At 45.6% G+C, this 15,554-nt stretch overlaps 1 protein-coding gene across 8 annotated transcripts in view; it reads right to left on the bottom strand.

Moving 5' to 3' along the window:
- The window catches only part of KCNIP1 (potassium voltage-gated channel interacting protein 1), a 454,273-nt gene that overhangs the window by 148,759 nt on the left and 289,960 nt on the right, over positions 1-15,554 (bottom strand). For 2 of the 8 annotated variants that reach the window (XM_068959403.1, XM_009690238.2), the window contains exon 2: positions 11,670-11,729. The exons of 4 other annotated variants lie outside the window; for them this stretch is intronic. In XM_068959403.1, coding sequence (XP_068815504.1) covers positions 11,670-11,729 — 60 coding nt within the window. Of the gene's footprint in view, positions 1-6,099; positions 6,137-6,292; positions 6,513-11,669; positions 11,730-15,554 lie in introns of those variants that run through there. 2 more of the 8 variants (XM_068959407.1, XM_068959408.1) reach the window with 2 other exon arrangements.

The raw sequence follows: 15,554 nt of genomic DNA, 5'->3' as shown, positions 1-15,554 counted from the left end.
ACTGCAAAAAGCAAAGAGAGGAGGGGCAAGACAAACCTCCGGGAACCTTCACATTATATGGGATTTCCTTGTTGCACTGTAGCCAATAAAGCATTTCAAAAAGTTGGTCTAAACTTTTCACCTAAAGCGGACAATTTAAAGTTAAGGATCTTAGCCCGAATCATTTGCAAACCAAACACATGGGCATCCTCATTTTGCGTATACCTGAGCTGCTGAAGTTACTGGGCTAAAACATTTTCTACTTTTACTTTAATAACTTTGCAGAGAGCCTCCTAAAACCACATCTAGCTGGCTACAGAAAGGTTAGCTCAGCTAACACGACATGGCAATGAAATCATCTCTTATCAAGGATTTTTGGTCAAAAAATATAAGACTATGCTCTGAGTCTATGGAAATTTGAGCCGATCTGACCAATGTTGATATCCGGCTATATTCCCCCCCACCCCCCATTCTTCTGTTATGAAAGCAGCAAACAAATGCATCAAATAGTGGAAAAGATGGCTCACTGCTATGAGCACCCCCCCCCAAAAGGTAACCAGGTAGGAAAATCCAATTTAAGACTGCAAGGGATCTTATCACCACCTGGTGGCTTTGACATAATTTCTAAGACACAAAAGCAAAGATTCAATAGTCAGCCTTAACCTGGCATTACCATTTTCCCCAAATTGCATTTCAATCTTATTATAATGGAAGTACACAATTTAGCATTTAATCAAACACTGATAGTTAATGGCAGGTACCGAACTTAAAGTTTGAGAAGCTCAAAGACTTCTCAGTCTTTTGAACCGAAAAATTCAGTTGTCGCTTTCCTTGTGAAACCTACACTTCTCGCATACCGCTGAAGTTCCCAACCACTTCCCTTGTACTGTTTGTGGACTTGATTTAATCCTGGAAGATAACAGTATACTGCTGCCCTCTGCTGTCTCTATTTCACATAAACAGAAACCCTCCACTTCATACCCACATTCCTGTGGGACTGTCTTCCAGGAAGAAGAATAATGAATTCTGCATGAGGAAACAGAAAAATGGTGATATTGATGCAAGCACGGGTTTATCCCTATGGAGAATTCTCCTCTTTTCCTGGTGAATAAGCGATTCTACTTTGCGCTTTACTAGCTTCGCACATTAATGTTCAGATTTTCAAAGGGACCACTTGGGTGGACATACAACCACCTCATGTCTCTGTACACACGAACTCTGAGGTCTGCATGTGAAGTCTTTGGAAAACACGACACTCCTTCCTACAGTAATCTGCACTTGTGGCAATACACACACAACAGCAAATACACCTCAGTGCATTGTAGCAAACAAAACCAAGAGAGGTTTCTGGCGCTCGCGCGGGTGCTGCACCTCCTGCAGGAGGAGCAGAGGTTGCCCGCTGCAGCCCAACGCAAGGGTGGCATCAGCTGGCAGCGTCCAGCAGAGCCCCGCGAGAGGGGCACACTGCCAGCGCTCAGAGCTGGGCAGCAGCGGGCTCCACGCGGCACAAGCAGGTCGACGTCAGAGATGGGAACTTGGAAGCAAGAGGCAAGAAAGCAGCAGGCAGGAGCAGCCAGAGCCCAGCTCCTTTATTTCATTTTCCCTCCCCAAACTCCAGCTAAAGCAACCCCAGGTAACGGCAGAAAACAGTTAAAAGGCAGACAGCTCAACCCCAGTGTGGCTCCGGGTGCAGCTGAGCTGGAGTAGCCAAGACGCTCTGGCCTGCAGCCCAGGGACACGCTAGCTCCAGCCTTTAAGGCTTTTTTCATACCACAGCCTTGTCAGGCTCGAAGTCACGGTGTTTGCAACTTTCAAATTAAGTTAATTGCATGTTAACACATGCAAATACAGTCACAGGCATTCCATCTTTCTTGCATTATTGAATTCTTGCCCTTAAATTGTACAGTAACTACCCTTCAGGTGCTAAGAGCTTCAGAGAGCCTGTCCCAACCAAAGAAACTCTCTTGGGCCACGCTTGCAGCAGTGTAAGTCAGAGAGCCTCTTCCAGTGAGTATTGAAGGTAATGGAGAAAAATGGACTAGGGTAAAAGATGTGTGATGGAGTGTGCTATGAAATGTAAGAAACGTTGGTTTGACTCTTCTCTCATTGAGTACTGGATGTGTACTAGATCAGGCTGTGAGGAGGGAAGAGAAGAGCTCTCAAAAATGAGAATATAGGAAGACGACAAAGATAGGAAGGCCAGACTGAAAACAAAGAATATACCAAGTAAGAGCACCAGTGTGTCAACAGCTTCACTGTCTACAGAAGTCCTCCAAGGTTTTCACTCCTGGTCCTTTTTTGTCACAAATAGCACTGGAATGATATCCAAGTCAGGGCTATTAATATTTGTTGGTCCCATACTAATGAGTGTCCTAAACAGCATTCAAGCCGATATTAAGGGATAATACAAGGTTATGTGAGGTAATACAAGGTGCTTAACACCACAATTACCTGCAGACCAATTGCTGGAGAAGAAATAGACCACTGAACTAGAAGTTAAAGGATGCTACCGTATTATGGCACTCTGGCTGAAACCAGCTGCTGCAGATGTCTTGATCTTGCCTTCTTATAGAAGCAGAAAGCATATACTTAAAATCAGCAGGGACTCCCTAATAACTGCCAAAATTATAGCCCCTGCATTTCTTAATACTGCCTATTTGTAAAATTGCACCCTTAGCACTGCAACCTTCCTTCTGTTTTTACGTCTTTGTTTAAGAGTAACTCAAAAAACAAAGCACTTACTAAGGTACATACTTCTCCAGCCGAGCAGTGAAGGCCTATCTTCAAGGGACCAGGTCCCGTGTAACGGGCTTATTCTGGAAGTAGCACCTGGATATACACACGCTGCATTTCACAGCGGTCTTTAGCATGAAAGCAGGAAAGGCAAAAACTCCTCATTACTAGAAAGTTTGCTGTGCAGACTGTTAAGACATTTTCTTCCATGTACAAAGATAGCATGCATTTCCCTAAAGCGTTTGGAAAAAACTTAAAAAGATTTTTTTTTAAAAACAGCATAATCCCCCTCTTGGCAGATGCTTTCTTAAAAGCTTCTCTCCATTTATGATCAATTCAACAGCCCCTTGAAAGATATCATAACCCTGAAGCTAAAGCAACTTTACATTCTCAGGGTTGTTTTATGAAAAACTGTACCAATGTAAGAGACCGTTCAGAGTAAATTAACTCAACCTACCAAACATTCGCCAGTGGTGTGAACAGGTGCCAGAGCTCCACATCACGGAAACAGTAAATAGCTGATCGGCTGTAAACACACGAAATGCTTCGCCACTGCCTTTTTATTGCCACTTTCAATTTCTCTGCATTTCCAAGAAAACTTGTTATCCTGTGATCATTTCCTTTCACATCTCCTAAGGATACAGAACTGATACCTCAGATTTAGATACACATGGTAATGTGATATTTTAGCACCTGCTACATGTAAACTGTGTTCAGGCACAGCCACAAGAATTCAAGGGGAAGGGGTGTCTGCCGGCCTGCTATTTGCAGAGGGAAGCAGATCCCATGCGGAGGAGCAGATCCGTCTCAGCCACCCAGCATCTTGATGCTTTTGGGACATGGAGACCTAGCGATCTACAATCCATCTCTGACAGGTTTCCCTTGCAGTCCTCTTTAAGGGTCACGGCTGCATGATCAAGTTAATGATCGAGAGCTGCCATTTACCCTCTGACAGTCTGTTGTAAGCTAAGACTAAGGTACCAAGAGTCACCCCCAACTAAGCCTAATTTTTATGCAAGCACTGCAGAGCAGCTTTTTCCTTGCCCTGACTCCTTTAGAATTAACTATGCCCAATTTGAAGGTAATCAGGCATATTTTGTCCTTTATGGCTGACCTCTAACACAACCCACGAGTTAAACATCTTTAATTTTAGGAGCCCTCTCCGGGCAACAGGAATGGAGAAAAAAACCAAACTCCTGGAACCTAGATTCAAAGGGCACAGATAGGGTCACGAACATCCAGTTCTTAGTATTATCAACAGTCCATTGCATCAAAGACAAATTGTCTTAGCACAGACACTACAGGATGGTTTATATCCCATGCAGTTAATCCCATTTAGAAAAGCATTCAGGAATATGGGTATTCCCTCTCTATCCAAGGGGTTAAGGATAGACTTAGTTTTCTAGCCAATAGGCCTTAGGCATGTGCCTAATTACTGATTTGATAAAGGTCTGGGGATATCACAGCGATGGATACTGTAAACAAACAAATGAAAAACCCAAGTGAAAGCGAAATCTGAAAAGTGAGTGGATAAATGGATGAGTTTCACCCCTTGCAACTTCTAGATCGGCATGTTTTGCAGACCACCCACAAGTTAACACATTTCAAACAAAGCCACACAGCTCACAGTTTTGTGGCACTGAAGGCCTTAGGGTTGCTTTTCTTCAACTAATCCAACACACAATCCAAGTCTTTTCATTATCAGCCAATAATTTACAACCAGGAAAGAAACAAATAATTGGAGGTTGCATTCCTGGAAAAATTTTCTTCTCATCCTAAACTCCAAGAAAACTTCTCATCATACTCAGATGGCAGACGGGGGTAAAGGAGGGGGGCCTGCACCTAAGGAAGTTCCCTACAAGCCTTCTGAAAAATCCCTGTTCTTCAGGGGTGCCTCTGACAGCATTTCTGTAACAACATCTCTAACATAACATTACGAAACTTTTCCATAAAGCAGGCAGACGTGTCTAGGGAGCTCCAGGGATGGAGTCCTGCACCGCTTTGGCTGTACCGAAGAACAGATAGCAAGGCCAAAGCTAAAACCTCTGCTTTTTTCTATTTGTTCCTCTGGCCCTTCTTTCACAGCACGTTATCTGGCAAAAACTGCTTCCGCAGAGGACCTAAGCAATATGACTATTAGAGATGTGACAAAAAGTTAAAGTTTCATTTCGTCTAATTCTTCTCAAGCATTACTTTTGCCAAGAGGCCCCGGAGGGGACTCCAGTTACAGAGACTGGGAGTGAAAACTATTTAACTGACAATTTTCATGTTGTTTTTAAAAAGCCTTTTTGATAAGGAACATGGTGGGGGGGGGGAGGAAGGAAAGGAGAGGGGAGAACAAAACACCCTTTCGTGCAGCACACTCGACGGAGCGATGGCCGCGCTGCGCGGAGACTAGGCGGTCTTCCTTGGAGTACATCGCTCCCTTGATTTTTGTAGGGCTGTCAGAAAAGGCTTCATAAGCAGCCTGAGATTTCTTACCACGATGTCCTTATTTCCTGTGTTATCGCAGGCAGCTGGCGCGGCAGCTGATAATCTTAACAGACCGAGAGAAACGTTTCTGTAAAAAGACTCATGGGAACTAGCTTATCTCCAGTGAATTCGTTTCCACTTCCAGTTTGCTATAATCTCAAAGGCCGGCCTCGCTTCACGCTCCCGCGCGGCTCAGACAATGGGAAAAGCGTTCTGGGACAATAGCATCAAAATGAGAAAAAGTATTAAACCTCCTCGCCGATGTTTAACGCTCAAGAGTTTGGGGGGGGGGGGGGGGGGAAGCACAGGTTAAAGCTACCGCGTAGCAGCTAAACCGTTCCCCAGCTTTCCAGGGTTTGTTACAAGCTCACTTTGGTCAGGGTGCTCGGTGATGTACGGCGGACGCGATGCTGGACCACGGCCCGGGGCCGTGCCGGTGTTTCTGCGACCTGACACCCCTAGACAGCGTAGGGACCCTCTTGTTGCAGTCACCCGTGAATCCTGCGGCTTCTGCACCCCCGACACCAGCGAGGCAGAGCCCCAGCCAGCAGCAACGGCGCTTGCTTTTATTTGCAAGCCTTAACATAACCGACAAGGTTGTGGGGTGGGGGGAACTCAGGTTCTTATCTTAGAAACCCCCCAGCCTTATTTCCCTGCCAGAGTGGTACACGGAAAGCCAGGACAGCACCAGGAAACGGGAAAGGCCTGAGCATGCTCAAGCCTAGCTTTGCTCCCCAGAGACTTTAGAAACCTGCTCAGCAGAAAGTAGCTTCAGCTGCAGGACTGCAAACGCCCGCGCACCTGGCCGGGCTGTGCCCGGGAGCATGGCCAAGGGCACGTCCCTCTCGGAAAGCCCACGGGACAGTTCAACAGCAAACGTTGCAAAAAAGCAAAACCCAAGCCCTCTGAGGGTACCTCGGCAGTGAGGGCGATGCATTTTTGTCTGAACTATTAACAGCTGCAGTTTTTCCCCTTCCCCCACAAGGGGAAGGAAAGCGGCCTGACGCGGATGCACGCCACAGCTCGTTTCCACCGAAGCTCAGGGAAGTTAAGAGCAACTGAAACCCGGCCGTAACTGAAAACGTCACCAGAAACGTAAAAGCATTACCACCACATGTGTAACTACCGGTTTCTTCATACGCCTGACAGGGCATGGCTCCAACCCCCGCCGAGTGGTGACATCTCGGGGATGCCCTCTCGCCCCCTTTTCCAGTCCTCTCTCACTTTCTGCCTCCTCCCCTTCTCCTCCTGCTTTTAGTCTTCCCTCTCAGCTTCTTTAGGCGGAGCCCGGAGGACAAGCCTGCGCTCCGGCGATGCCCGAGGGGAGAAACGGGTGCGCGGGGTGGCCCCTTCTTCCCACTATGGACACGGCCGGGCTGAAACCCGGCTGAACACTAGATGGCAACCAGAAACTTCCTCACGGGCTGCTTCTCCTCCGGGCGGACACGGCGCTGAACACCTCGCCGAACGGACGCGGCTGCCGCCGGCGCTTAGCACGGGCCCGGCCGTGTCCGGGGGCGGCCGGCAGCCACACGGCCTGAAGCAGCGCGGGGGCCTTCTAGATGAGAGGCCCGCACAGAGGAAAGCGAACGAGTCAGAAAGCGTCCCCCGAAACAGCTGCCGGGGTGACGGCGGGTGGGCAACATCTGGGAAACTTCAGGAGAGGCTGCTCCCGCTCAGACGAGGGGACGCCGCTGCGCCAGCCAGACATGCACGCTCGCTGCCATCTAGGGAGATGGGAACAAGAGGAAAAGGAGGGAAATCATCATCCAAGTTTGAATTACACGACGACAGAGAGCAGCCGCACCGGCTGAGCGAGCTTTAGGAGGCCGCGTCTGGCGCTGCGGAGAAGGGCAGAGGTCCGCGCTCCGAACGCGCAGGGCAAAGCGGGCAGCAGCAGCGCCGAGTCTCGGGACAAAGCGCCTGGACCTACTCGCAGGTGGAGCAAATAGGTGTCTGATGATGACTAGAAAAGTGTTCACTGTATTTTCCGCTTAATTGCAGGCCAGAATGCCTTAAGAGGGACCGAACTGTGCCTGCCACCTTGGAGTCCTTTTCCAGCAAAAGATCTCACTGCTAACTGCGAGCGCTGCATTTTGAGCAGAAAAGTGGATGAAGAAATACTGGTTTCCTGTTAAGCATCTCTCAGTACACCAGAGCACAGCTGGGTGCCACCGTCACGCAGGCGGCAAGCCAAAGCGCAAGGCTCGCCGGGCTGTGCAGCGCTCCGGGCTGCACCAGGACAGCGGGCACAACTGGAACGTGCGTCACAAAAACATGCCTTCTGCGAGCCTGCCCGTTATTTCAGCAAAGAGGAATATGAAGCAATGGTTTCTGCAGTTTCAGGTGTCAAGCGGGAAGCCCTTTGAGGATTAGCACCGTGCACCTGCACCAGCCCCACGTGGTGGCACCTGGGGGGGTGACATCTGTGCAGAGCTCTTTGCTGTCAGGCCAGCGTCAGCTCTGCACAGAGTGAAGGCTCCAGCTGCGACAGGCTAAATCTGCCCCTCTTGCTGTCAGCATAGAGGTGAGAAATGTCAGTAAGAGATCTGAGCAGTGCTGGATGCTCTTCAGGCCCTTATGCTGACAGAGTCTATGTGCTCACAGTGAATAGCCATAGCGCTGCTGTGGAAGGTCAGGGGATTTTAAATGGATCAACAGCAGTGAAAAGCTACTGAAGTATATTTGCATATATATTTCCACATTTCACAGTGGATGAGGATTAAGAACCAAACTGGCACCAGCAGAATCAGCAGAGAAAACTCCAGAACACAAAAACCTTGCAGCTCTGAGGCACACTATAAATGTTTTTGATGAATAAAAATGGGGTCCAAGGCAAAAACCCAGAACTACATGCTCTAGAAACTAGAATCCAAACGCAGACCCTGATTTTATTCTTAACCATCACCTCTTTCTTTAACCTGGACATAACTGAGATGCAATGCCCCCTCTCCAAGCCACTCAGCTCCAACACTGAAAATCCAAATTTGCTTCTCTGCTCTGCAAAGGCCTCCTGCACAGCCTTAATGTCACTCTAACACAGTGCCTCAGGTGCCCAACCATGAGCTAGAGACAACATCGTCCTCCTCATTCTTCACTTAGGTCAGCTCAGTATTACTTGGAACAGGGTGTCTTCCCTGTGTTTTATCAGCTCGTCTGCAGAGTGTTGCTTGGTGCTTCCAGGTGCTACTGTAAAACAGAGTATGATAATAATTACCTTGAAGCTATAGAAAGAAAAAGCCGCAAGACACCTCATCCTGTCCACCCTACTCCAAGGCAGCATAATTTATGGTTTATTAAATCATAAAAAAAAAAATCACAAAGAAAAGCAACCCACATGCTTTTCCACCTAGGCAATCTGAGAGGTTCACACCAATAAATATATTCTCATGTAGAAGACAAGATGTGGCTTAAGTTAGAGAGAATTCAAATGTTATATGTAAAGAGTGGGAAGTTCTTATTTCAGAAGAAACAATGGACTTCTTCGTGCTGACATTAATTATCAGAAGGAAACAGATAAATGGCACACACAGATGTTGCCCCTTTCACAGCCTGCATCATTCTGCCTTCGGCACAAAGCAACGCAGCTGCCACGAGCTGCATACGGCAACACCGGATATTGAAAGGGTGGCACACTTTTGGACACTCTTTGGAAACAGCTAATAACAGCTACATAGGGGATAACTAAACAGGAACAAACATTACACGACACATTATTAATCTCAACTACAGCACTATGAATAATGGCTGTTTTGGCTCACTGCCCAGGCTTTTTTAAATTTTGCTTGGGTTGGCCACATTTTCCAATTTATCAGTTTCTGTTGTCTTTACCACCTGCCCTCCTGGGTATTTTATTTCATTGTGTCTAGTCATGTAGAAAACTGGGTACCTGTCCAGGTCTCCACAGATGGCCCAAACTTTAACATTTAGTAGTTGTCTGGTCAAGCTTCCAGAAGGCTTAACCTAAAAAAAAAATTACTAATACATCATCTGAAGGCATGCAATTCAAGGCAGTCTGTCTGAAAGATCATTGCATAAGTGCTATTTAAAACTGAACTCAGTGATGGATAAAAGTGTCATAAGACTTAATTCAATATTTATTCATACTCAGAACCCACCATGCTTTCAATTGTATTGAATGACTGCTGGTGTAGCAAAATAGCTGCAGCTGATTTTGCATTTTTTTTTTTATTTTGTTATTAAAGCATTCTCTTCTTCAGCATGAAGGAGTTCAAGAAAGATTTAGACCTACCTCTAAACCTGGAGTGCGCATACTTTTCTAGCAGATAGGAGTATTTCATGATCCAATTCCTGGACATCACTCCAGAAAACATGTGTTGCCACTCTCCAAACACCTCCTAGCCAGCAAGGCTGGGCCTTTGCAGAGAGGGACAAAAGACCCAACTCGCAGAGAAACTGAGCTTCGTTACTCATTGCAGCCACTGCTAGTCAGGTCCACTTCTGTTTTCAAGCCTGGCTTTCATTCAAGGTGCTCTCCCGAGAAGAGAAACTGGTGTTTAGCGCATAATTGCTTTTTCCTAGAGCACAAGCTCGTGTTTCCAGCATGGCTCTGCAGTATCAGCACTTGGAGAGCTCAAGTGCATCAGAACAAGATGGTGAAGATGTAATACAAGCTGAGAGCTAGTATGAGACCCAGCCGTCAGATCATGCACGCACAGAAAGCGTGGAGAGACTGGCATGTGGCAACCTTTTGGCAAAGCAGTCACCAGGCAGTCAGCACTCGCCACCAGAGTGGGGAAAACTGGCTCAGCTTCCCACGCTGGTAATGGGTTTTCCAACCTACCTGTTCAGCTGCCATCCCAGTCAGTGCTGTTATACAGCATGATGGTACCATGCTAGTACAGATGTAGAAATACCATTATCAAACATGGTTTAAGTACAAAAGAAGAGAGACAGAGTATAAAGACTACCAAGGCAGAAAAATAACAAATAGTACCTATCAGTATGTCCTTACAGTGTTTTTGCTTGCTGTCAGGCACAGTTTTACTTGGAGATGGCCAATAACTAGACTCTTCTTTCAAGATAGTGTGCTTGGGGTAACATACTCGCCTCTTAGCACAGCTCAGGCTTACTACTTGATTAATCCTGGCTGTGCAGCTTTCGTCCAGAGCACACGCAGAGACTGAGCATGTCTTCCTGCAACACCCGGTCCATCCCTGTACAGGGCAATGACTCCACTTGCACCCAATGATCTCCACTGTACCAGAATATGTGTTAGTAGGCTCAGGGACATCATTAAATTGACTTGGAAAACTGAATTGAAGTACTTCTGAAATATTTGTTTAAAATTATCTCTGCAACTCATATTGCGGTTCTTCCCTTTGAATATGAATCTCCTTCACTCTTTGCCCAAGTGTTTAAAATGCTGGCATCAGTTTTATAATATAATTACTGAACCTTATTAGGGTAGGCAGTTTTCAACAGCAGTGAATGCTTGCTTACTTTCTCGGTCTCATCAGGGCAAACCTCCTAACTTTCATAGCTGTTGTTTTTCAAACCTTTCACATCACTAGAAAAAAAAAATAATTAGGATTATGCTTGCAAACCATTTTTCAACTCACATACTTGTGGGTTTGGGCCTCCCCCCAAGGAAGGGTTTGCTAGAGCAAATAATACTTTCCAGGTCCTACACTCCCCTAAAGCAAACTTTACACTGTGATCCTGTGTATTTATTCTCACCACCGTCACAAAGCACAGCTCTTGGTGTTAAAATACAAACAATTTTTTTCTTTCACTTAAATTACACAGTCGTCCTTTTCTCCCCATCCTGACCACAATTTATCAGACCCATAGGAAAGTCTGGTAACAATTCCTTTAACTTTGTTCCAACTACCTGGCATTTTCACATCTCTTCGTTGACCGGGAATTCACACTACACCTGCCTATAGCACAGTAAGTAGATAGCTACTATACAGAATGATCCAGATATGACCTTAGAGACCAGGATCTAAACACAGGCAGCTCTTTCCCTTCTGAATGCACTGCTACTTTGTATGCCTGGAAAGGCACTGCACTTCTCACAGAAGTGAAGGAATGAACATTAACTGTCCTTTCCTGAGATACCTTGCAAGTTGGACCATGGCAAGATCAAGGTTATTACGCTTCAGCACTGGCATGAGCACAGGATTGGGTTTTTTTTCCCCCCTCTTCCCTGGAGCTTCTGGACAGAGCTATATGCACAAACGCAGTGTGCTACATGGAGGGCAATTCTGATGCTGTGAGGGTAAGCCTCAAGCATTGGAGCACCTGGAGCATAGCTGCTCTGACCAGCCTGCCACAGGTAGGCACAGACTTATCCAGGTGCTAAAGGAGTTTATGGGCCACACTTCCTTCCTGTTATGTTGCCTTGCACAGCACATTCCTGCTTCATGCAACGTAGTCACACAGACGTACTACACTCAATCCATGCTCAGGATGCTCAGGACCAGGAAATCCAGGACAAAACACAGAAACTATCAACTTACAAGTGTCCAGGTAAAGGAAGGGAACACGTCCTGGAAAGTCTGGATGTCTGTTAGTCCTGTCTGAGAAGAGATATGAGCGTAAGTGCACCAGACACTTCCACTTACTCCCCACAACACGGATGGAGAAAGGCCACCGTACAAACATCAGTCACAACGACCAGAGCTTTACTTACAAGCACGGTGCAAACAGTACCAGGAGAACACCCACGGAGAATCAACCATTGATTTATTAAAAGCAGTAGATCAGGCCAGTATGCAGTAGCTACTGAACTCAACTGAAAAGGGGGTGGACAACGGTGTGTCTGGGTGCAGTCACCAGGGGAGCTAAGAGTCTTCATTTTCATAATACCTCTGCTACAGTTTTTTGAAAACAACAAAACGCACCTCTTGAGGCTGCTGTGGCCTCTCCAGCTGTTCATTTGACCCTCTACCTATAACACAATACCTTACATTTGATCCAGCACAAAAAAAGTCTCAAAAAAAAACTTGTTTGCATTTTAAGAGGCATTTTCTACAGAAGCCCGGCAGGCTGGATTGCCGCAAGCCAGTCTGGAATGAGCTGATGCGCCTAACTTCTGGGCTCATCAGTTTTTCAAGCATTTGGAAATACGAAAGAGTGAGCGATGCAAAAGAAAAAATGAAAGGACAAAAATATACTAGCTATTTTACTCTTATTTTTGTTAGGAAACAGGACCAGCTGGGGTTAACATTGTTTTTTTAATTAAGAGCACAGATTCAGATCATTTACATAGTGCCTTTGTAACTTCACAAATCTGAAGGAATCTTTTCCCCTGTAAGTATAATTACATGTTTAGCTGGAGCAGTGAACCAGTTACTTGCTGGAGTTGCAGACAGTTTACATACTGAATAGCACTGCTTTCATGCATCATTAAACTCACTGTTTCTGTACTTTACACAAATAACAAACGAGAAACAGCAGTCTGACACCTCTTGAATATTATAGTCCATGCTCTGCTTACTTGTAATTACACTTCTTAAATGAATGGTTTACTGAGCTCTTTCAGATACTCCCAATGTCTGACAGCATTGGTGCAAATCCTGAGCAAGGCAGCTTCTCAGATTTCTAATGCAGAAATGAAATAACATGCAGTTTATTAGGTGGGGGCTTTTCAGATGATAAAATAAAATTGCTCATAACCATTTCAGTTAATTTCAGACATTAAAAGCTCCCTTTTGTAGGAGGATCTTGCTGCTGCATTCTGGGCCAAGTTTTCTCCTTGAGGCTTCTACGCTGCATATCAGTCGGCTGATGCTTCCCAAGCCAGAGGTGACCACCTAAAAGTATATGTATAGGCCTCACAAAGCCCCTTCTGATCCCTTGGGGTGAAAAGCTGAGAAAAGAATTTGCATTTGGCACTAAGTTTTACAGATGTTGAACACACTGGTGCTTGCTGGTTGACAGACAAATTGGTTTTCATGCCAACTAGCAAGAATTTTCCCCATTTGGAAACGTCAGTTTAAGGAATCCGCAATCAGTCCACTAGTCTTACTGGATATCGAGACTCTGATGTCTGTGCCAAGATTTCCCTGCCCTCCTTATTGCCTTTTCACATTACATGGAAATGACAAGTTTAGCATCTTGCGTTAACTTTGGTGATCCTTGAGCACCACAGATCTCCCCTGGAGAAGGGGTTAACTGCTGCCAAAGGCAAGGAACTTCTTCTCAGGAAGAGCTCCAAGGAAAGAAGAGAGGCCATCCCTAAGTAACAGCCACCAGACTGGGGACAAATTGCAAGACAACTGATATGGGGATTATCAAACAAAGACAGATAGTTAAAGAGATATTTGTTACGGACCACAAAAAGAAAAGGAACCAAAGTAGATTGGTTGCAGAAAGAAACTTTTTGGAAAAGGCTTGCAGAGGAGGGAAGAAGTCCCAGAGTCCTTAGAGAATTCCCATTCATCACCATAGGACATTAAGAAAGAAAATTAAAGGAACCCAAATCAGGGAAATGCATTTAAGAACCTCTTACAGCCTAAAAAGCACTTCTTACAGCCTAAATCCATGTATTGCTGATAATAACGCACAAGTTTGTTTACTCTGAGGGTTATGGGCCAGAGAAGTGGCCAGTTCAAACAGCTGCAATATCCAAGACTAAAATTGACTTAATAAACACTACATTTGGGGAACAGGAATTTACAGTATGACAGCACAGAGAATGCAAAAGACCCTGACAAGTAATCATGCTAGGAGATGCCTTATGAATCTGACACGAAGGGAAGAAAAGTTGAAATTTGAATAGATTTAGCTTAAAAATCTGACCATCAGCATTAGTAATACAAAATAAGCTTTTCGTATCTCAGCTTTCACTGAGATAACAAAAACATTATAAGACTCAGAAATACGAATCCTTAAGACACTGCCATCACAATACCCCCATAGCCTCAGGAAGGCAGGGCCAGTGCAGAAATGAAAATGTAAATGAAAAAGCCAAAAACAGTCCTGAGAATCCTGCAGTTTCTTCTAATCCCCTGCACAGGGGAGTCCTGCCTTCAGCCTTGATTCCTGACAAGGAGGCCCATCGCACACCCGCGGCTGCGCGTGCGCACATTGCACACAGTTTTCTTCATGAACTAGCAAAGCACATCAGCAACTTCATTACAGTTCAAATTCTCAATGGATGTGAGAAGCACAGAAGCTTTCTAACCTTCATGTTTGCATTGCAGCAGTCAAGAGGAAGAAGCAGCAGAAGCAGGGAGATGGAAGGGAAGAGCTAACGTGTTTTGACCCTGCTTTTACTTCCAGACAACCCCCTTACGTACACTCACCCTCTCTTCTCAGAGACCAACAATCTTCAGCCGCAGAGGCAGCTCCCAAGTTCCAGCAAAGAAAAACCACATGCATTTGGCACATCACACCTTTGGACACGTGCAGACCGAAGGCCACACTCCCCAGAAGCAGAAGCTGCACTGATCTTGATATTGTATAGAACAAACCCAGCTCTGGAATAAGGCCCTCACCAAGGAGGGTGTTTTGCTAGCACCAGAACTGAGCCTAGTCCCAACACTGAAGCAATTGTGAGCAGTGACAAGATACTTTTTATCTGACATCCTCATGTTACAGATAGAGCTTCACCCATCATAGTGGCATCACGACCTAAGATTTGTAATATTCAATGGACGTTTAATTTCCGCCTAAGTGCCAAAGGAATCCAGATACTGCTAAGATGCAAATAGGGCCTGCTCCCAGCCTGTACGTTGGCAATTTCAGAACTGAAAGTTTATGGTTGTCTAGATAAGAAAATAAAGTTATTCTGGCTCACCTGGAACCACTTAACAATAAATAAGCACACATATTAGGACTTACTAACAATAAGGCAAGTCAGTAGAGAAGAGTAAAGTAGTTTCTGAAAATGCAGACATACGTCCGAGTTTGAACTCGGAGCTAGGCAGTCTCACATGGGAGAAGTCAATTTAAGTTATTTCCCTCACTGTCCCCCTCCCCTCCCCCTCAGGGCTTCAATTATTGTCCCTCATACACTTGAACAAGACATTTATACTCCCTGGTCCATTGAGTGGACACTTGAGACATTCTTCTTGCTCAGCTTGGGCACCAAACTCCTGCCCAGGATTCAGAAGTCCTTCTACTAGGACACTCCTGCTCATCCCAGTATAGCAGGGTCAGCACAGAGAGAAGTTAGGACGGAAACTCCAGGAAGTCTTCATGTAGTACACACAAAATGATTTTTCAAAGGCACATAACCAAAACTGGGCAGATTTTCTAACGCAAGAGTAAAGAAGCAGATCACCTTCTCTGATACAAAAGGCTTGCTAAATTTCAAGTCTGCACTCCAAAGCACTGATGCCCTCAGTGAACAGTTTAATATTTCAACATGTTCTCTTCCCCCAGATCGTATTTACTTA

Source organism: Struthio camelus, chromosome 13, assembly GCF_040807025.1.
Source record: "Struthio camelus isolate bStrCam1 chromosome 13, bStrCam1.hap1, whole genome shotgun sequence".
Classification (NCBI taxonomy): domain Eukaryota; kingdom Metazoa; phylum Chordata; class Aves; order Struthioniformes; family Struthionidae; genus Struthio; species Struthio camelus.
The sequence above is the reverse complement of the archived record's forward strand: the minus strand, read 5'-3'. Positions and strand labels throughout refer to the sequence as shown.